Source organism: Moschus berezovskii, chromosome 14 (genome assembly GCF_049115385.1).
Source record: "Moschus berezovskii isolate FMDL1 chromosome 14, NW_MosBer_1.0, whole genome shotgun sequence".
In the NCBI taxonomy this organism is placed as follows: domain Eukaryota; kingdom Metazoa; phylum Chordata; class Mammalia; order Artiodactyla; family Moschidae; genus Moschus; species Moschus berezovskii.
The window spans coordinates 44914602-44935128 of NC_142473.1; the positions used below are offsets into that span (position 1 = coordinate 44914602).

The window sequence follows — 20527 nt, forward strand, 5'->3', positions numbered from 1 at the left end:
CTGCACCACTACCTGTGCCATTCTTCTAGAATTCAGAGCAGATCCTGCAGTGGCGCTTTATAAGAGGATGGAATGAATACCTTTAACACAAAGAAAGTGGACTGACTTTCATTTTTACTCTCTGCACTCGTATAAATACTTTTATCCCGAAATTAAGTTGCACCAGAATTGTCTTTCCATTCATGCAAGTCCTATCTGCCTTCCTTACCACATGCCAGATCCTTTTGAAAATGCCCTTCCCCTACACTTCTTTCTAGCAAAATCCCTCCATATAATCTTCAACACTTGGCTCCCATATTACCTCCTCTGTGAAGCCTTCCCAGGCTTCACCATTCTGGGTTCCTAGAATCTTCCTTTTAAACCTCTCACATAATTCATCAATAGTATTGTCTGAGGTTCACCATGTGAGATTGTTTTGTTCGGTAAAAAATAGCCAAATATTGGCAATATCCTATGGTAAAATGTGATACATTTCTATGCTGATATGCTGTTTGCCATCTACACCATAGTAAGAGAACTGTACCTCCCTCCTCCTCGTTTTCTCAGCATCTGGCATGACGGTTAGCATACAGTGGGTGCTCAGAAAGTGCTTGCTAGACAAGTAAGCACTATTTGATAAAGTTTTGTGTGCTGTCTGTTCTGTTTATTTTCTTGCTCCAACACAAAACCAAAACCAAACTCAGGACTGTTGTAAAGGACCTTATACATTTTCATCCCACCCAAGCCAAGCTTCAGATGGTTGTCTGAGCAGGTTGAGCGGAGCAGGAGAATATCTAAGAACATGCAAGGAGTAGGGAGAAGCCAATCGTTTGGGATAACTACCTTTCTGGCAGGAGAAACAGAGTCAACAGTTGATGGAGAGGAAGTAGCAGCTGAATCAGGAGATGGAAGGCAGGAGGGAGAAGACGGAGGATGAGTATGAGACAGGCTTTTAGAGAGTAGTTTATTCTGCACAGAACAGAAACAGAGGAAACTTTGATTATCCACAGGGAAATGCACAGTGGTGCCTGCCTCGACGATACAGCCCCCTAGTCTACACATCCAAGGAGGGGAAAGGACATCCAGCCTCATGTCTCAGGACAAATATGTAACCTGTGTCTCTGAAGCCCAGCAGGACTGTCCAGTTCCTGGTTACAGTGTACTCTGTTACAGCTGTTCTGGCTCCCTCATCACAAAATAGCTAGAGCAAAGCCATCCTATTCCTGACACGAACACAGACACGCACTCCTGAAGGCCTCACTCTGGAGCTTGGTAGAAAGCAGCAGCTTCAAGTTTAGGAAAGGACAACCCCAGGATGCTCTGGGGCACATGCTCCAGCAGGGACCTCTGCAGCCACATGGAACCCTGAAAATGAACGAAAGGCAGAGTATCCTTCCCATGTCTATGACTCTGCCAAGGAGCAGAGAACACAGGTCTGGAGGAGGCCGAGTGAAAGCAGCAGAGGAGGTGTGTTCTAGAGACCAGGCTTGCTGCAAGCACATGAGCACCTTACACATACACGTACCATGAGTCCTCACCCTCAACTCTGTCATCTCCTCGCAAGCACATACTCTTCTCTTCAGCAGGTTTCTAAATAAGTGCCTGGACTGGGATGTGCTTCCTACTCTAAGGCAGGGCCATTCTTTCTGGCCGGTGCTGCCTTTTGGGAAAGCAGAGCAGGTTATGGCCTGTGGTTGGCCTTGACATTCGGGGTCTTCCAGATCAGGGCTATGGTGGTATTTCTCCACTGCACTGCCAAACATCATGAGCAACTGGTTTGCTTTCATTTTAAAGGCACTGTGATGTGACTCCTGCAATGGACCAGCTTTCCCTCTTTGTGCTGACCCCTAGGAAGCTCAGCCTACTCAGAAGCTAAGATTTTACAGTACACATACTTCTATTTTCCGGTGACCTGAACCTGCTTTTCTGCCTTGGTTTTCCCTTTGTCATGATTTATCTACATTTTGAGTCTCCTCATTTGGAGCTTTTTTAGATGCCAGTCCAAAGCCTTCGGTGACTTGTAAAGTAAATAGCTTTACAGACTATCAAGGGTGGAGGAAGGAAGAAGTGAAGGTCCAGAGACTGATCCATGTCATCTCCCCAGAGGTCCAACACCTGGATTCTCAGGGGCTCTAAAAGCCCTGCATTTACCTGTGGGAAATCCCCGTGTCCAAACATGGAGGCAAGGTGAGCTGCCTTCTCCTTAATGTTCTTTTTGTGAAATTCCCTGTTGGCCAAGTTCTGAGCCCTTTTCTGCAGCCAAGGGAAGAAAGGAGAAAGAAAAAAGACAGGGACAGAGATGGTGAGGGCCCCTCTGGGGGAGGCGGGGAGGCAGCCAGGTGGGCTTGCTGAGCTCAGTGCACACAGCAGGCAGGATGAGAGGTGGAGAAGAGCAGTCAAAGGAGGAACCCACCCTGGGCAGGAGGAGGGGCGGGGGAGGAAGGCATCCCAGACACGGGCAGGGCAGAGGCAGGGCGAAGAACGAGGCTTTCACCTGGAGAACCTTTTCCTCCACTTGCTGCAGCCGCCGCAGCACCCCAGAGAGGGCCAGCGCTCCCGGACAGGTGGGAGGCAGGCTGGCGAGGTTTGTTGGCCCGCCCAGTTGCAGGTCAGACTTGGCTCGGGCTCTCCAGGGCCTGGTTGGACACTCGCCACCAGCAGACACTTGCTTGAGCTCTCGGAGCACGTGCCCTGTCACAACCACGGAGGGGAACTGGGGGAGACGGAAAATCAAGTTTCCTTCCCGAGGAAGGCCCTCTCATGGACCCCTCCCACCACTCACCGTGAGGAATCCCCACCAGGATCAGGGACAAGGGCATGCCACATGCCACCTTGAGTGAGATTCCAAACTAACCTTGAGTGCTGACTTGTCACACCTGCATCAGAATCACCTGACAGCCTTCTTAACAATACCATCTGGGGTGTTATCGACAACACTCCAGACCCCCCGAATCAGAACCTGTACTGTCCTGGTTCTCAAAGTCTGGGCTCAACCCCCAGAGAGTCAGGTTTAATTGGTTTGGAGGTGGGTACCAGAGATTGACATTTTTTAAATAAAGCTCTCTAGATGATTCTCATACACAGGGACATAAAATCACTGCACTATATCCACATGGACCTCCTTTGATGTCCACCATCCCCACCCCTGGAAGTAGCACAAAATTCCTAATGCTGTCCAGTAGTTTTGAGTGTTGTGGTCAATAATAGTGACTCTAATTCCAAACCCAGAGATGTTAACTGGAAAAAAGCCTCAGCCCCTGGCTCCTGGCTGCCTCCCTGCCCACTGGGCAGGTCCTTGGGGGACCTGGGGAGGTCTTCACCACATCCCAGTCTTACCCCTTCAATGGCATATGGCTACCTGGCCACCTGAGCCCATTCCATCATCACTGCCACTTTTCCCCATCAATTTAGAAATCAGTCTACTCAAGAGATCTGCAAATAAGCTAAGTATCTCAGGGGCACTACACAAAATACCCCGTGTGGTGTGGTCTGTTTTTTCCTAAACAAATAAAGCACTGAGAGCATGGTAGTTGGTCAGCTGATATCGCCGACGGCATGTACTTAAAATGCTGCATCCTTGGTTACTCTTACCTATAAGGGTGGTAAACTCAAGTTGTATCTGCCTTCCCAGAGAATCTACACTCAGCCCTACGTGAGGTGCAGAGAGAGCCATGGACCCCACCCCTCTGGATCAAAGTCCCCTCTGGCTTTACCAAGACAGTGTCCACTGGAAGGAGCCCTACCTGCCTTTTCAGAGTTGGTGATGGGCTGGGTGTGGGCTCCTCCGGCTTGGGACAGCGAGAGTTAACAGGAGGGTCAGAGGAAGAGCGCAGTATAGGCTTACCTATCCCTGAGACACGGTGCTCCTGGGAGGAGGAAGGTGAGTCCGAGAAAAAGCAGCCACAGGAAACAGGAAGGAAAAGGTGAGTCATACTGAGGCACTTGGACAGAGGAGAGGAGGGGAGGCAGGGAGACAGACTCTGCAGATGCTGAGCAAGCCCAGGGCCGAGCTCCGGCAAGCTGTGCCCAGCTGGAAAACCTGCAACCCCAGCCCTCTGTCCCTGTTAACAGCTAGTCCCCTGGTCCCCTTCTCTTAGATAACATGTGTATCCCCAGGAGGCAGTGTTTTTGGCTTGGACCGGGGCACTGAGCAGGCACTGCCAGAGCCTGTGCCAGGCAAGGGTGGCTCGTCCCAAAGTCACTCCTGCCCATTAGACGATAGGGATGCTACAGTCCTTCTGGAGGAAGACAGCCCTCATCAACACCTGGGGACCACAAGGAGTTAAGCCTCCAGAAGGGCCAGTTGAGAAAACAATTCAGACAGTTACAAATCTCAGAAACCTCCTTATAATAAAACCTGGCTTCCCGGGGAAGCTCAGTTTTTTCAGAAGAGGCATGATCTACATCAAGACTAGAAAGATGTCTATGATTGCCTCTGAACCAAATTAACCAAGAGTTAGTCCTTCTCCTGAGAGGGGCCTAATTCTGTCATGTGACAGATATTCTCTGAAGAAAAACTGAACCCCTTGTCCCAAGCTTTTGTAATGTGGCAGTGGTGTCCCAAAGAAATTCAGGGGAGCAAATGAAACCACACAAGTGCACACTGCAAGTTGGAGTCTGAGATAAGAGAGCTGGGTCTGCAGCCTGACCCACAGCATCTCACCGTCTTCAACCTTACACAGACCCTGGTCAGACAAACAGCCCTGCCAGCCTGACCCAAGGGAACAGGGAGAGAGGAGCACCAGGGTACACTCAGGAGGTTGGTCTCCATTCCTGTTGGCCCACATGGAGCTAAGACCTGTGGTTCAGTTCCCTCTGGTTTGGATGGGGTTTTCACCATGGACTTAGACCCTCAGACAGTCAGCATCTCTAAAGCTTCCTCCAGCTGCACCATCTCAAAGATGACTGCAAACCCAGCCATGGTTGCAAAGCAAAACAAAATCAGGGAAAGGATTTTATCTCCAATGCAGAATACGCATCAGTAAACTACAGTCCTTGGGCTGAATCCAGCCTGCTGCCTGTGTTTGTAAATAAAGTTTTATTGGCACACCGCCATATGTATATGTTTACATGCTGTTCATTGCAAAAGAGATCACATCGACCCTAAAATCTAAAATACTTGTTATCCGGCCCTTTTAGAAAAGTCTGACTCCAGATCAAGAAGAAGTTCAAGTCTCCTTTTGAGCCAGGACTGGCTGACATACCTGAAATCCAGCACTTGCCTGACATGTGCTGGCTTCTCAGCAGGTTCTGGTCACCAGGAAGGCAAGGTCAGTGGATGTTTGACCGGACTCACCTGCCTCAGGATTGAGGGGTTCCGTGAGCTCTCCTCAAACTTGGCCAGCAGCTGACTTGCCATGGACTTGACTTTGTTCTGATTTCCACCTTCCTTAATACCCTCTTGATTGGAGCCCAAGCTCTGGCTGGAAAAGGTCGAAGGCTGCAAAGGCCAAATCAGTGCATTAGTTGTTGGATCCAGAACCCAGGCATCATGGGGTAGGCCTGGGGGCTCACAACAGGGATAATTTCCTGAAGAAGGACACCCTCTATGGCCTGAGAAAGTGAGGCAGACACAGCAGGCAATGCCTAATAGAGACAATACTCAAAGGTGGGACATGGTTCCCCAAAGGTGGGCACAGCCAGGCTTGGGAGCCAGACAATGTTTGAATTCTGACTTCTCTGATGTTTCCTCATTTGTAAAATGGGAGCAGTAACCCACCCTCACGTAACTGTTGCAAATATAAAATAATGAAATGATGAACAGAACAGTTTCCAAACCCATCACGTGGCTGACAGGAGGTGAAGAGTAGTGGGGATGAACGAAGCAAGTGGGGGTGTCAGTGGGGCAAGGCACAGGCGCCTAGCTTCCCCTCTCTCCTCTGCACCCCATGCCCAATGGCAACCAGTCCTGCCCTGTTGTTTCTTTTTTAAAAAAGTTTAATTTTGAAATAATTTTAGGCTGACAGAAAAGTTACAAAGACAGCACAAATAGCTCCTGCATACTACAGATGCAGCTGCACTTAACATTAACATATGGAATAATCATGATACTGTTATCAAACCCAAGAAATTCACACTGTCATGATACCATTAACAGAACTATGGACTTGATTCTGATTGCACCAGTTTCCCACAGATGTCCTTTTAGGTTCCAGGATACAATCCAGGATCCCACACTGCATTTAATCATCATGCTTCCTCCACCTTCTCCCATATGAAACAGTTCCTCCATCTTTCTCTGTCTTTCATGACCTTGACAGTTGTGAAGGACACAGGTCAGCTATTTTATACAAAGTCCCTCCATCTGGGTAGGACTGATGGTTGCTCATGACTAGACTAGAGTTAGGGATTTTGAAGAAGGATGTCACAGAGGTGAGGGGTCCTTCTCATTGCTTTGTTTTGGGATACATGATATCAACATGACTTGTGACTGTTTAGAGGCTGACCTTGACTGCTTGGTTATGCTGCTTTGTAAAACAGAATTCCATGTAAGATTTTCTTAGCTCATCTGCTAAAAATAAAACATTGAAACTGATCGCTGTCCAGTAAATGTCTGTTCCCTGGTACCATAGATCTGCTCCCATCAGCCTCAGAAATACAAATGGCATTGTTATGTCAAGAGGGCAGTCAGTTTTCCCAAGGAGACAATGCATCTCCCTTACAGGAACAGATGTTCTCAAAACAAAGATATGTTCACTTAGAAGAAATTCATGAGAAGAGATAAGCTATAGTCAATTGTTTTGGTTTTTTTTTTTTTTTTAAGATTCCCTAAGTGTAGCAGCCCCATGGGAAACCTGGTATGCACTGCCACTCTGAAGAGTTGGACAAACACAAATCAAAGAGTCACTCCCCACTTCAAAGTGGGAACTGCAACTCTGCATAGCAATCCAGTCTTCAGTGTGAATAGGGCAAGTTTACTAGGCTGGTCACTGTTTGTACAGCCCAAAGTAGGCCAGGACAGTGGGTCATGCAGACTGGCCCTTTGCAGACATTCATGTGCTCATGAATCACTTCAAAACCAGATGTGGATTCAGTGGGTCTGGGGTGGGCCCTGAGAGTCTGCATTTTTAACCAGCTTCCAGGTGATACTGGTGCCCTGGTTCTTGACTCACACTTCGAGTAGTAAGAATTGAGAGGAAATTACTGCTTGGTTAAATCTCACTTAAGCAAACAGCTGGCCAAGAAAATCGAGCCATTTCAGAAGAGGCAGGTGCGACCAGATTTCTTCCCACACTGACTCCTCTGCTGCCAGCAACAGAAACAGTACAAACACCCCCTCAAATAAGGCACAGATGAAAGGCAGGAGAAGACTTCCCCCCAGGACAAAGTGTATCCAAGCAAAGCTTCTTGGGAGGAGGCGGGCGCAAATCACAGGCACTTAGCGCAGAGGCAGTGGCCCAGAACTAGAGAGTGGGATGTTTCTCAGCCAGCTTTATCCTCTCCGCTGGCTTCCTGCTCTCACCAGACCAAGAGCAACAGCTCTCAATCATATGAGTAAGAGAAGCTTTTTTTCTAAGTCCTATAAATCAAGTACGAATGTATCCTACAAATTATCCCTTGTACCTTTTAGTCATTGTTTTGGTATCAGCCAGTAGGCTAGCTAAAGCTGGTATTCTTACAATTCACAGACAGTATCGAGCCCGCTTTTGTGGGATTAGAATGGCTCTTTGGAATGAGATGTGGGGCTACCCTGATAGCTCGGTTGGTAAAGAATCTGCCTGCAATGCAGGAGACCCCGGTTCGATTCCTGGGTTGGGAAGATCCTCTGAAGAAGGGATAGGCTACCCACTCCAGTATTCTTGGGCTTCCCTTGTGGCTCAGCTGGTAAAGAACCCATCTGCAATGCGGGAGACTTGACTTCGATCCCTGGGTTGGGAAGACCCCCTGGAGATGGGAAAAGTGATCCACTCTAGTATTCTGGCCTGGAGAATTTCATGGACTGTATAGTCCACGGGGTCGCAAAGAGTTGGACATGACTGAGCGACTTTCACTTTCTTTCACTTGGAATGAGGTATATATCTCAGGTCTCTTTACAGAGCTGCCTGGGGAAGCAAGAACCGGTAAGTTTTTCCTTCTGATCAATTTTTCAGTAGCAGGAGAGAGACTCGTGCTTGGCTTTGACAAAGTAGCCTGTAACTTTCTTCTTTCACCAGAAGGTGGCACTTGTGGGCGCTGGGACATTCGCCTTAAAGACTAACGGTACAGAAAAGACAAAAAGTAGAAACGGGGACTGGGAGAATAGTGGGACTGCTGGTGCCTCTTTACTACTTACTATTAATAGTGATTATATCTTGATTAACCTAGGTGCCAGAGGCCATGATTGGCATGGTATGTGCATGCATACGTGCTTACACATCCTCTTATTTAATCTTTAAGATTAAATTAAACCTTGTTTCATCTTGACTCTGGCATGTAGCGAATCTTGTCATCTGCAGACTGCAAATCTTACTTCTTTTCGAACCTGGACTCCTTTTATTTCTTTTTCTTCTCTGATTGCCATGGCTAGGACCTCTAAAACTACACTGAATAATCGTGGTGCGAGTGGGCACCTTTGTCTTGTTTCCTGATTTTAGAGGAAATGCTTTCAGTTTTTCACCGCTGAGAATAACGTTTGCTCCAGGTTTACTGCATACGGCCTTTATTGTATTGAGGTATGTTCCTCCTATGCCTACTATTTAATCTTTGAAAATTCTGCAAAATGTCCTACATTTCAAATGCATCATCTGTGTTTTACAGACATGAGCCACACCCTGGGAGAGTGACACAGTTAGTGGCCAGACCCGACTGTTTTCCCATCAAGCTAAGCTTGGAACCCAGCGGTTCGTGAGAGGAAAGAAAGAAGGGCAGGGCGACTGCCTCGGTCAGGCGCTGGGCTGTGGCCACTGGCTGTCAGGAAACAGGCCTTTGTGTAACCCAACACTGAGCACACGAACCTCGTCCAGGTTGTTGAAGCCCTTCCGCCTCCGCTTGTTCATGTCATTCTCTTCGGTTCGACTGTCCACCTGTGATGGCCAAGAAAGCATGGTGAGCTCAGGGCTGGTCAAGGGCTGCGGTGCCAGCACTGGGGATCCAGCCGTGCCCACAACAGCTGCCAGCCCAGGAACAGATGGGTTGACGTTACCCTGCACCGTGATAAATGCTCTCAGCTCTGTTCAGGCACAGTGGAGGGAGCCTCCCTCCGTCTCAGGAGCCAGGGTTTCTGTCAGAAGAGAGTGGGAATACAGATCCCCAAATCATGCCGAAACATCCCAAAGCACAAAGAACCCCTGTGACACGGGCAGGGATTGTCTCCTTGTCAGTGACCTTGAACTCACAGCCAGGTCTGCTGATGCTGCCCTGAGGATATCACCTCCTATGAAGAGGTGCCACTGGCTCCCCTCACAGGCACAGATTCTCAAGACTTAGATCAGCTGTTCCAGGAATTTGATGGCAAATTACTTCTGCCATTCAGTCCCACTGCAGCTACTGGTAAATGATACTGTGTTAACTTTAAAGCAGCAACAGATATGGCATGAAAACTATGGTGACCATATAGCTCAGTTTGTCCAGGACATTTTGATGTATTGCTTTCCACCCCCCTCCAGGCATAATTAGGAATAATGCCCTCTTTTTTAAGATTTTTTTTTTTTTTGGTTATGGACCATTTAAAAAGTCTTTATTGAATTTGTTACAATATTGCTTCTGTTCTATGTTTTGGTTTTTTGGCTGCGAGGCATATGGGATCTTGGCTCCCCAAGCAGGGATCAAACCTGGCCCCCTACACTAGAAGTCAAAGCCTTAACCACTGACCACCAGGGAAGTCCCTCATTCTCAAAAGTACCTTGGTTTAGACAACAAATTGCATGGCTGTCCTATTGATAACCCCTTACAGTCGACTCTCTGCTTCCCAGATCTGGACATTTAAATCCAGAGACCCCTTTCTACTCAGCCTGTTGCATGATGCCTGCAAGGGCCACCCCAGGGCACACCTGTGGTCTGGCTTTTCTACTTAAGGGAAGCAGTGGGACTGCACAAGTTGAGCTGATGCTACAAGCTGGGATGGGGCTGCAGGCTGGATTTAGTGCCTCCCCCGACCCCCAACCCTCTCCTTGACACTGGAGTTAGACCTCCAGCTGGGACCTTCCCCATATGGCCAGCCCACTGAAGACCAAGGAGCCATCCCCACTGACTATGCCTCCCTCCCCATGGGAGACTCCGAGCCCCTCAGTGGGGCCCTTGCATAACAAAGTGTGAAAAGTATGTTAGTGACCCATAGACTGTAGCCTGTCAGGCTTCTCTGTCCATGGGATTTCCCAGGCAAGAATACTGGAGTGGGTTGCCATTTCCTTCTCCAGGGGATCTTCCTGACTCAGGGGTCAAACCCTTGTCTCTTAGTCTCCTGCATTGGCAGGTGGATTCTTTACCGTCTGAGCCATCAGAGAAGGCCAGATTAAATCCCAGCCTCTGTTCACACTGGATGCAGCTGAAACGGCTTCTGGCCTCTCTCTCCCCTCAAACCCAGGCTGCAGCCCAATCAGCACCACACATCCTCACCTTGCCCCATCCCAGAGGACCCTTTCCCTCCCAGATGTAAATCAACGGGAATGATCAGAGCCCTCAGCACACAGACTAGCCTGTACCCACTTGCTTTCATAATAGGCAAGCACCTGCTCCCCCTGCTCTTACACTCCCCACCACCTCTGCCCCTCCTCCTATTTACCAGCAACTTAAAAAAATTTTAAAACAAGATCAACTGCAGTTTAGTCATTGATATTTGTTCAAAAATGTGACCCTTCCCTTGCTCAGGCAGCACAGAACAACAGATCAAAGGGCCTCACCTTCCCTTCAACATTTTCCTCAGCTTCTAACAAATCATTTTTCTGTGAATGGAAATAATTCCAACCCAAATGTTTGGGCAAACACCAAGAGAAACAGATGATCTTATTTATAGTGTCGGGTTCTAGAGGCCAAGGCTGTTTAGGTACCCGGCTCCACAGCCTGTGAGTGCTGCGCTGGCCACGAGACAAGCCTGTGAAAGTACACGGTGTCCTCCCTACAAGAACCCTTCAGGCATCATCACAGAGTTTTCTGCTGTTCTTCTTGTTTCCACCTTTAATGAGGACTTGGTTTTTCCCTCAAAGAGCAACATATCTTACTCTCTGGGTGTGAATGGTCCAACAATCAGAGCCTGCATGGATCCATACTCAGTACATTAGCGGCAGGGGCACAGAAAACATTCCTGGGGGTATTGTACCCAGCAGCAGGACCTAAGAAGACCCCCAAATCCTTCGGGGGAAGAGAGGAAGTGGGTGGAGGCAACCTCAGTTCCTGATTCAGCCTGACCCACAGGACAATAAAATGCAGTCTATATGGAAAGGTTAGCCACACACAGACCTAAAGGGTCTCTGCTCTTCCATATGGATTTATCATGAAAGCACTTATGCTCAACTAAGAGCTAAGTTAAAACACAAAGCTTGAGAAAACACAAACCTGGAGTTTTATCTAATTTTTCTTATCTGTACATCTCTATTTGGGAGACAAAAAAATGCCTCCATAAACCCCTCTCCTTGAACTATTTTGCACCATAGAGAACTGGGGTACAAGGAGGAAGAAGCAGTTATTGTGCCCAGACGCAGCATGAGATTAAACAAATAACTCGCTTCCTTTTCCCATAAGTTTTTCCTGTCCTTTCACCCTAAGACACTTTCTTAGCATGATTTCCCAATGATTTGAAAGAGTCTATATATCAAAAGACATTTGTTAAACTACTTGGTGATCTCCATTTTAAAAAACAGACATATATCTACCAAGCTTATTATTTATTTGATCAGCACAAAATATTCTTGTTCCCATACTACCTGACTTAAGTTGATTTTAGCCCCAAACAAACCAACTTTATATTTAGTTAGCCGATAAATACTAGCCCTGGAGAAATTCAGACCATGGTCATAGGAAGAGAGACTGGCCATTGTAGGCAGTGGCCTGACTGACAGTACAGTGGCCACCATGCTATTTAGAAAGGTGGCCAGTGGCACTGGCAGGAGAGCTCCTCTCTCCGTGGCAGAGCAGCAAGGAGCCATGGGATCAAGTTCTGACCTGAATTACTTTCCAGCTAAGGGAGCTTAGGAAAATCACCCAACTTTTCTGACTTTAGTTTCCTCACCTCTAGGATCCTACACCGTCTCTGTCATAAATAAGCTATTGTAAGGATGAATACAATCACGTATATAAGACACTTCTATGTACTGCTGTATAAGTGTTAGACGTTTGAAGTTAGGTCAGTGCTATTCATAGAATTAGAAAATCTGAATTCTAGTCTGGCTTTGACATTTACCCACCTATATGGCATCACAGTATAATCTCCCTAAGACCAAGTTTCCCCATCTCTAAAACTGGGATACGAATATGTCCCCTGACTTCCTCAAAACCTAACAAGAGCAAACGAGCTATCCACAGCGCTGCTGTGTGCACTGCACAGTGCTGGATCCGTCACGGTTGCAGTATACAAGCCAGCAGTCAACCCAGCTAGCTCTACCCTCCTCAGAAAATGAGCATCTTTGTTTGGTCAGTACTCCTAAAGGACAGGTTGGGGACCATCATGTACAGAGCCCTTTCTATGTGCCAGAGAAGGAGATCAGATCTGCAGCTCACATTGGTTCAACACCGTCTTCACGGCAATGCGATGTTTGTTATTATGTCACATTTTGCACCCAAGCAAAAAAACTTAGAGAGGTTCAAACATGTGCTGAATCACCATATGCAGCTGTCAGCCTGGCTTTAAAGTGCATCCTCGTTCTATAAGTCAGTGCAGAATGCTATGGTAACGCAGAGGATAGGAGTGATCGCTGTCCACAGAGACCTGCAGACCATGGGTGCCCAGGGTGGTGTGGGGGTGTGCACGCTGCTCACAGCCTACTCTGGCCCAGCAGGGCAGCATTAGGACTCAGGGCTCTTGACTCCCTAAGCCGTCTTCAAGTCTCTGAACTGAGAAGTATGAAAAACCTAGTGGGAACTTTGGCTGCTGGGAGGGTGGTTCTGTGAGCACAGCTGGAGAAGGGGAGTGAAAGGAACTTAAGAAGCTGCAGTGGAAGGTCAGCTCTGCTGGCACGGACCTGGGCCCTCTTGTTCATTGCTGTGCCCCAGCAGTGAGAACTTGGCATAAACTGGGGACTGAGGAAAGCCTGGTTGAATGAATGGGCGGATGGAGGAGGGACTTTCTTATAACGGCCCCTGAATCTTTGGAAAGTGTCTGTGGAGGAGGGTCAAGGAGAAGGGCTAGAAGGGCCCCTCCCATCCCCCCCTCAAACCAGACACTGATCTGAGTCATGCTTTGTGAGTCCCACTCCAGCAGGAACCAGCAGTAGAGGAGGACCTGGGTCAGAACCAGCCAGCAGGCCAGGATAAATCCTGGGGCCACAGACCTGGCTTCTAGCATGGGATGTCCAGGGACGAATGACAAGTTCTGTGTTGCTTTGTCCCTCAAGGAATGGGTTCAGAATGGGGAAAACAAAGACCAAACAGCTTGACTCTGTCTGTCGTGTGTACTGTGACTGAAGAGGCCATAAACCCAGGCATTGCCTGTGGGGTCAGATGAGAAAAGCACAGACAGGCAGTGTGTGCGTGTGTATATACACACCCACGTGCACACAGGACAGAGATCACATACGTGTGTTCAGATTTCACCTGTGAGATGGCAACAGGTGTGTGTACACTCCCACAGGCACACACAGGACAGAGACCACATATGTGTGCACACATATGTGTGAGCATGGGGACAAGAGCTCTGGGTCTCCAGGAACTGCCCCACACCACTAGGCTGCTAGACGCTGAGCGGGACAGAGGCAGAGCTGCAGAAGTAGACCAAGGGCCTTTTAAGAGAAAACAGAATCCCCTACTCTTCTCCTTCTCCCCAGGCGTGGGCCATCCAGTCTTCAGCGATAACCAGCCCCAGTTGGTTACCACTCACCAGAGGTACAGCCCTCTTCGCATGGGATGGGAAAGTCATTCTCTCTAACGTAAGTTCCTGGATGGAGCAAAAGCCTTCGGTTTTGCCCAAAGTTGTCTTTTGCTGGAATTTGGATATTTATCAGGAAAACAAGATTAGGGAGGAAAGAAGAATTTAACACCAACATCAAAAACCAGGAGGGAGAAGAGAGTGTTAGCCTGGCTCAGGGGAGAAACAAAGAGCCCACTTCAGATTAAGACACCACATGTGAACAAATGTGGGCTGCTCAATCCCTGTATCAAGATGCTCCTCTGAAGTTAGTAAGGAGGGAGGAAGGGCAGGGAGGGCTGGGGGACGGGGAGGGGAATACAGATGCACCTATACATACAGATTGTGTGTTTGAGCCCTGGTGTAGAAAATCACGCAACAGCCTAGTCTGCATCTCCAGTCCATAAGGACACATGTACCACGGCGTGTTTAATTCCACTGACATCTTCTGGGTGTAACTGTGGGGGAGCCCCATGTGTATGTACAGTATTCAGTCTCCTGTGTAGACCTCTGCTGTGTCCAGCGGCAACCTGGAGTGGACTCAGTACCCCTCGCTTGTGAGACATGTTAAGACCAAAGAGCATTGCAAACAGATACCTCCAAGCCAAAAGAGGATCCAGACATATGATACAAGATAACAAGGGGGAAGGTACTTTGCATGTGGTCTGATCATTGCACTGCCGTTGAATGGCAGACAGTATATGCTGGGTGTTTCAGTACCACAGCAGAATGTGATCAATGGCCTTATAAACCCACCAACCCCCTAGAGGAAGCATTCAATCAGTCTGAGGAGAAAGGGCGGGACAACAAATACCCACTCCAGGCACTTACTTCAATGACCAGACCTCCCTATCTGAGGAGCAGGACAAACTTCAGGTGTTAAATGGGGCCATGGGAGGGAATCAGATGTGTGGATTTCAACTGCTCTCAAGATGTGTGCACAGCCAAGGAGCACACCCTGGACATGGGCCAAAACCAGCCAGGGCTGGGCCAGGCAGGGCCCACGCATCCCCACTGCATTTGCTCCCAGAGCCAGGGCAAAGTGGAGCAAGGCTCCAGCAAGCCCTCGGAGAGCCTGGCTGACGGCCGACTTTTGACCATTCCCACCTCCTGAGCCAGAGTTGGCCAGGCTGTTTCAATTCGGTCACTCTGTAAACATAGGTGTGGTGAGTGAAAGGTTTAAGCATTCCTCTCCAGTTCCCAGCTGTGGGCTAAGTGGTGGGAGAAATCGGGTGAACGGAGAAGAGTGGTAAGTGTCTGGCTCAGAGAGCTTCCAGAGAGACTGCACTGGCTTGTCGTGGATGGAGTAGCCCAAAGTGGGGGTCCTCGGTCATCAGAGGAAACGTGGCTGGGCTGGGGCCAGCTGATGACTGGGCTCCAGAAAACATCTTTCACCCAGTGTGACATATGCTGGGTTACGGTGCCTCCCACAGAGCCTCTGACTGGGGCGGCTCGGGGAGCAGAGGGGGACAGAGCAGTGGGGTACAGCTGCTCTACTTACACCTGAGCTGACCCACTCATCCTGCTTCCCTAGACCCCCAACTTGTCCCCTCCTACAGACAGGGCCTGCAGAGGACTAAGTACCCAGCTCCTGAAGTCAGCACAACCATTGCTACATTCCAGGGAGCACAGCCCGCAGTGGAAAAAGTGACCACTGATCACACAGCCCAGGGAAAGAGAGGAGGCCACATGGCCTGAGCTCCACCCGGGGCAGAGGGGCCAGCAGGACAAGGCATGACTGGCCAGCAGTTAAGAGCCTGTCGACGATCCAGAGACATGGAGACACGTGCAGAGGCCTGCAGTCCTCTGCTGAGTGAGGGCAGGGGAAGGTAAGCTCAGCGCACACCCTTGCAGCCTAATGTCTCTGAGTCTCCACATTTTATCTATAAAATGGGCATGTCAATCAAAGCAACTTGTATTAAAACTTCCATGGATATGTAGCCATTCATATAAAATTATAATTTCTTGGACTCCCTGGTGGTACAGTGGAGAAGAGTCCGCCTACCAGTGTAGGAGTCACAGGTTTGATCCCTGGTCTGGGAAGATTCCACATGCCGCAGAGCAACTAAGCCTGTGCTCCATGGCTACTGAGTCCTCATGATCTAGAGCCCATGCTCCGCAACAAGAGAAGCCCGAGCACCACAACCCCACTGTCCACAGCTAGAGAAAGCCCACGTGTAGTAATGACGACACAACACAACCAAGAATAAAATAAGCAATTTTTTAAAAATTGTAATTTCTCACTAGGCCTGTGGGTTTCCAAACTATGTACCAAGGCACCCCCAAGGCACCACAGTGAATTCACAGAGGAGCTGCAGGATATTTTAAATTTTCTAGGGAAGCATGGTGACGCTTGTCATGTACCTTGCAAAACACCCTACCAAGTTATTATATTTGGATGTAAATACTTAACAAATAAAACTTTCAGGTATTTCTTTTGATCTGGGAGCAGTGTGAAAAAAGTGAGTAAGACTTGAAAGGTGCCACTGAGTCAGGAAAGTTTGGGAACCTCTTTATCAGGCTCTGAACTCCTCAAAGGCAACGGCCCACTTATTCATCATCTCTGTATATCTGCTGCCTTCAAAAACTAACAAAACTTTCAGCTTTAAAGTTGGCAGTTGGCATGAAGTAGGGCCCAACAGACATTTGTTGAATGAATGAATTAAAAGAAAAAAAAGAATGGAACAGAATGTGTAAATGTAGCCTCTTCATCCACTTCTGCTACTAAATGGCCATCCTGTTCCTGATCTAAACTGCTTAGCATAGTGATATATCATCTCCTCCCTGCTTAGGAGGCAGAGCTAACCTGCTTTACTTTTAAAAATACTCACTGCATGTCCTCCTCACTCTCTACCCTGCCCTTCCTATAACCACTCTGAAGGCTTTGAAGCTGGCTACATGGTGCAAGGGAAGTTGACTGAGTCCTACTGATGTCTTCCATGAGTGCGCAGTCCGTGTGATTTATCAGCACAGACCCAGCCCGCGGCATTTCCCTTCCCTTCACCCTACCCAAGTGCAAAGAGAGATTAAACAACCCCGGACTGAAACTTACTCGCGGAGTCCTCTTCCTCGGAAACGTGAGGTTGAGATAGTGATGAGGAATGGATGACTTGGCCAAGCCGAGGTCGGCATTCTCTTCGTAGTTTTTACGCCAGGAATCTGTTAGGAAGTAAAAGTAAGACTGAGATTCGGATCCTGCCACTGCTCCCCCAGAGTTCAGGGGGTGTCACTGAGACAAAGTCCCTCCAAAGTAACTCCCTCACCCCCAAGTGAAGTTGCCAGTGGCCTGTGTAGGGAGCTCGTGCCGCTCTGTCAGTGATCTCCCAGTGACAAGGGCGGGTGCAGACCAGCCCCATGTGACACCTGCCACACAGGACCCACTTATATACACAGAAAGAGTTAGTCACTCAGTGGTGTCCCACTCTTTGCGACCCCATGGACTGTAGCCTGCCAGGCTCCTCCCACTCGTGGTATTTCCCAGGTGAGAACACTGGAGTGGGTTACCATTCCCTTCTCCTGGGGAATAGAAGCAGGGCACAGGGTCCACCCCTATTTAGGCTCAAAGGCAAAGGGAGGGCAGGGTCAGCCCCAGAATAGAGGCCACCAGTGTGAAGAGCAGCACGATGTAGGTGCAGAGCAGAGACGGCTCAGGGGCAGGGAAAGCCTCTTTCGAAAGTGGGTCCTTACCCACAGGCCTCAGAGGGGCACCCCGGAAGAGCTCGTAGAACTTGGAGAGGTACATGACCATACTGAGCTTGTCGGGCTCCTGGGCCGATGCCATCTCTTTGCCTGTGGTCACTGGGGGGATGCCAAACTCACGCTCCGCCACATCAAACGCCAGCTGGTTGTTCTCCACAGCGTCGTCTTCGTTCAAAGAGTCAAAGTTGCTGGAGAATCAGAAAGAAGTGAAGTTCAGGGAGAGGATGGAGAGGGGTGAAGAGCTGAACAACCTCAGCTGTAAGGAGCACTGCAGGGGACACTGTTCCTGCTCGGATCCCTCCACCATCACCCCCGACCCCTTAGTGGGGCTCAGCCAGAAGAAGTAAACCCTGTTCTCACTCAGGGAGGGACCAAATCAGATCTGGGCCATGAGAATGTCATTGGGCTGAAAACATAAGAAAATGATTGGAAAATCTATGAGCTATTTTATTTTTAAGTAGTTCCCTTATATTCTTTTCCTTTTAATTACAAAACTAATATGAGCTTCTTGTAAATAAAAGAATCAAGTTATATAAAGTAACAAGCGAGAGCCCTGTCCCCTTCTCGAGGCAACTTCCCTTCTTAAAGGTACCAGTTGGGAACCTTTACTAGGTTGCCATCCAGCCTTCTGGACAAATTTGCTCATGGGTGTGAGGTTACACTGCAGTTGATTTAAAAACAACAGAATAGACATATAGGGTTTTTGACATTATAAAGCATTTCCACAAACATAATCCAAACTTCCTAATGACCTTGCTATTATTCCCAATTTATAGATGAAGCAGCAAACTCTGAGAAGATAAGGGACCTGCCCAACAGTATACAGCCAACAGAGCTGGGTCTCAATCTAATTCTTTTGGCTGTAAAACCTCAGACCGGTCTCCAGAATTAAGTCTTGCCTCTAAGTCCTCTCTTGAGGCTAGAACTTGAAGGTACAAATGCTCAAATTTCCCAAAAGAAGAGGGTTTGGAAAATAAGTGCAATCAATTCGTGAATCTGAGCCACTTTAGCTCCTCACAGATCAGACAAGCTGCAGGCAGAGTAACCAGTGCAAAAGGAAAAGAACAAACTGAAGAAAAAACTCAAATCCAAAGTATGCGAAGAGAATACTGAACCAAGGATTCTGCATGTAGAACAGCCCTGGTCTCCCTTATCTCCAGGGTCCCCTTGGGAAGTGAGGAGCTTGCCAGGTCCAACAGGGCCCCAGACTCACATCAGGTCAGGCCGGAAGCGGTGGATGATGGCACACAGGGCCAGGCCACTCTGCCAGGACGTGGTCAGGTCGGTGACATTGACATGCTGGTAGCCCTCGGTCTGCTGCTGGCACCAGGTTAAGAGCTTGCTGGGCCGGATGTCTGACTCTGCAGCAGGAGGAGACGGACAGTGGTGAAGTGCTTTGCAGAAATCTCAGCAGCTACCCTGGGGACCCCCTCCATCTGCCACCATGGATAGGGACCAGGAGGAAAAGTATGGAAGTGAGGGGCTGTGAGCACGGGTGCAGCCCTGAGGGGGTTCTATTGAGAGCATGCAGGATGCTGGGACAGGAAGCATAGTCTCTTGTAGTAAAGAGTCCCTAAGACCCCTACTCTGTCCAGGTCCTGGTTAGAGGTCAGGAACATAGAGGTGAGGAAGACATGGGCTCGATCAATAGCACGTTTATCCTAAGGGGAAGACAGATGCAGAAGTGGGTGACAATGATGCAGAAACCCGACACCGGCGGAGCAGGTTTGCTAGAGTCTGGCAGCACCAGGGAATTCACCAAAGAAAGAGTCATGGAGGAGGTACATATGAGCTGCTTCTAGAAGAGTGTCTAAGACAGAAGGAGATCTGCAGGGAAGAGACAAGGGCTGTGACATGGCAAACAATCTAGAAAAAGCTGCCATGTTATGTGAAATGGTTTATCAAAGGGCCAGTAGCAGTGGGGCATGTGAATGTGGAGGGCAGAGAGGACTGGAGGCAGGACACAAGGTCTGGGCAGCTGGTGCATCTGAGCAGGATGGGGACCTGAGCACAGCAGGATGGACACTGGGAAGTTAGCCATTAACCCTCCTTAACCCTCCTTTCCTTTTGCACTGAGCACCGGCCTTGTGCCCAGCGCTGTGCGAGGCCCCGGAAGACCAGTACAAGAGCAAAGCACGTGGAGCCTGTTGTCTAACTGAGGAGTCAAGATCCCTCAGACTGGAAACAACAGGAAAAGGAAAGCAAGTCCCAGGGAAGTCATTCCAATTCACTTGAACATACCAAGCGCTCGCCTCTGCTCTGCCCAGTGACGCTATGGCTGGTATTGTCCTGTCCTGGTTTTACAGATGAAGAAACTGAAGGGCAGAGACGAGAGGCACCTGGCCAAGGTCACTGGATCAGAATCAGGCTGCCTGCAGGGCCTGGGCCCCGCCTGCCACCCAGCAGGCCCGCTCCCTGCAGAGCTGGGGTCCCAGGAAGGCCTCTTACCTCGCCTGGAGAGGCCGATGGATCTCCTCACTGAGCCCAGCCTCTCAAGAGGATACTGGTGCAGCTCCTTAGTAATGTACAAATGCTTCACCTAGGGGGAGAGGGAACACAACTGTCTGCCAGTTCTTCCCCAAATCCCAGTCGCAGGGCCTCTGAACCCTTTTCCTCTCTCACTGCAGGGCATGACCCTTCGGCAAAGGAACCAGCAATCTGAAACAGAGCTATGGATCTGTTATCCACCCAAATGTGGGGGGAGTCAAGTGTGAATATAGATGATTGGCTGATTTTTAAAATTCACACCATTCTTTACGCTATTGACTGAAGAGGTCAGAGCTTGTGTGACTCTAAGTCAGTGAGAGGAACAATAGACTCTAGGACCTCGGATGGAAAGGACTTGATATTTGATCAAGAAGATTATTCAAAAGAGCT

General features: G+C 48.9%; 1 protein-coding gene across 8 annotated transcripts in view; it reads right to left on the reverse strand.

The window, feature by feature from the left end:
• MICAL2 (microtubule associated monooxygenase, calponin and LIM domain containing 2) overlaps positions 1–20527 on the reverse strand; it is a 242343-nt gene that overhangs the window by 105566 nt on the left and 116250 nt on the right. For 6 of the 8 annotated variants that reach the window (XM_088843078.1, XM_055423356.2, XM_055423355.2 and 3 more), the window contains exons 12-21: positions 20099–20189; positions 18864–19011; positions 17639–17838; positions 17004–17110; positions 8913–8981; positions 5276–5419; positions 3723–3845; positions 2474–2692; positions 2131–2232; positions 823–948 (exon numbers count right to left, since the gene is read on the reverse strand). In XM_088843078.1, coding sequence (XP_088699204.1) covers positions 823–948; positions 2131–2232; positions 2474–2692; positions 3723–3845; positions 5276–5419; positions 8913–8981; positions 17004–17110; positions 17639–17838; positions 18864–19011; positions 20099–20189 — 1329 coding nt within the window. The remainder of the gene's footprint in view (positions 1–822; positions 949–2130; positions 2233–2473; positions 2693–3722; positions 3846–5275; positions 5420–8912; positions 8982–17003; positions 17111–17638; positions 17839–18863; positions 19012–20098; positions 20190–20527) is intronic. The other 2 variants (XM_055423358.2, XM_055423357.2) reach the window with 1 other exon arrangement.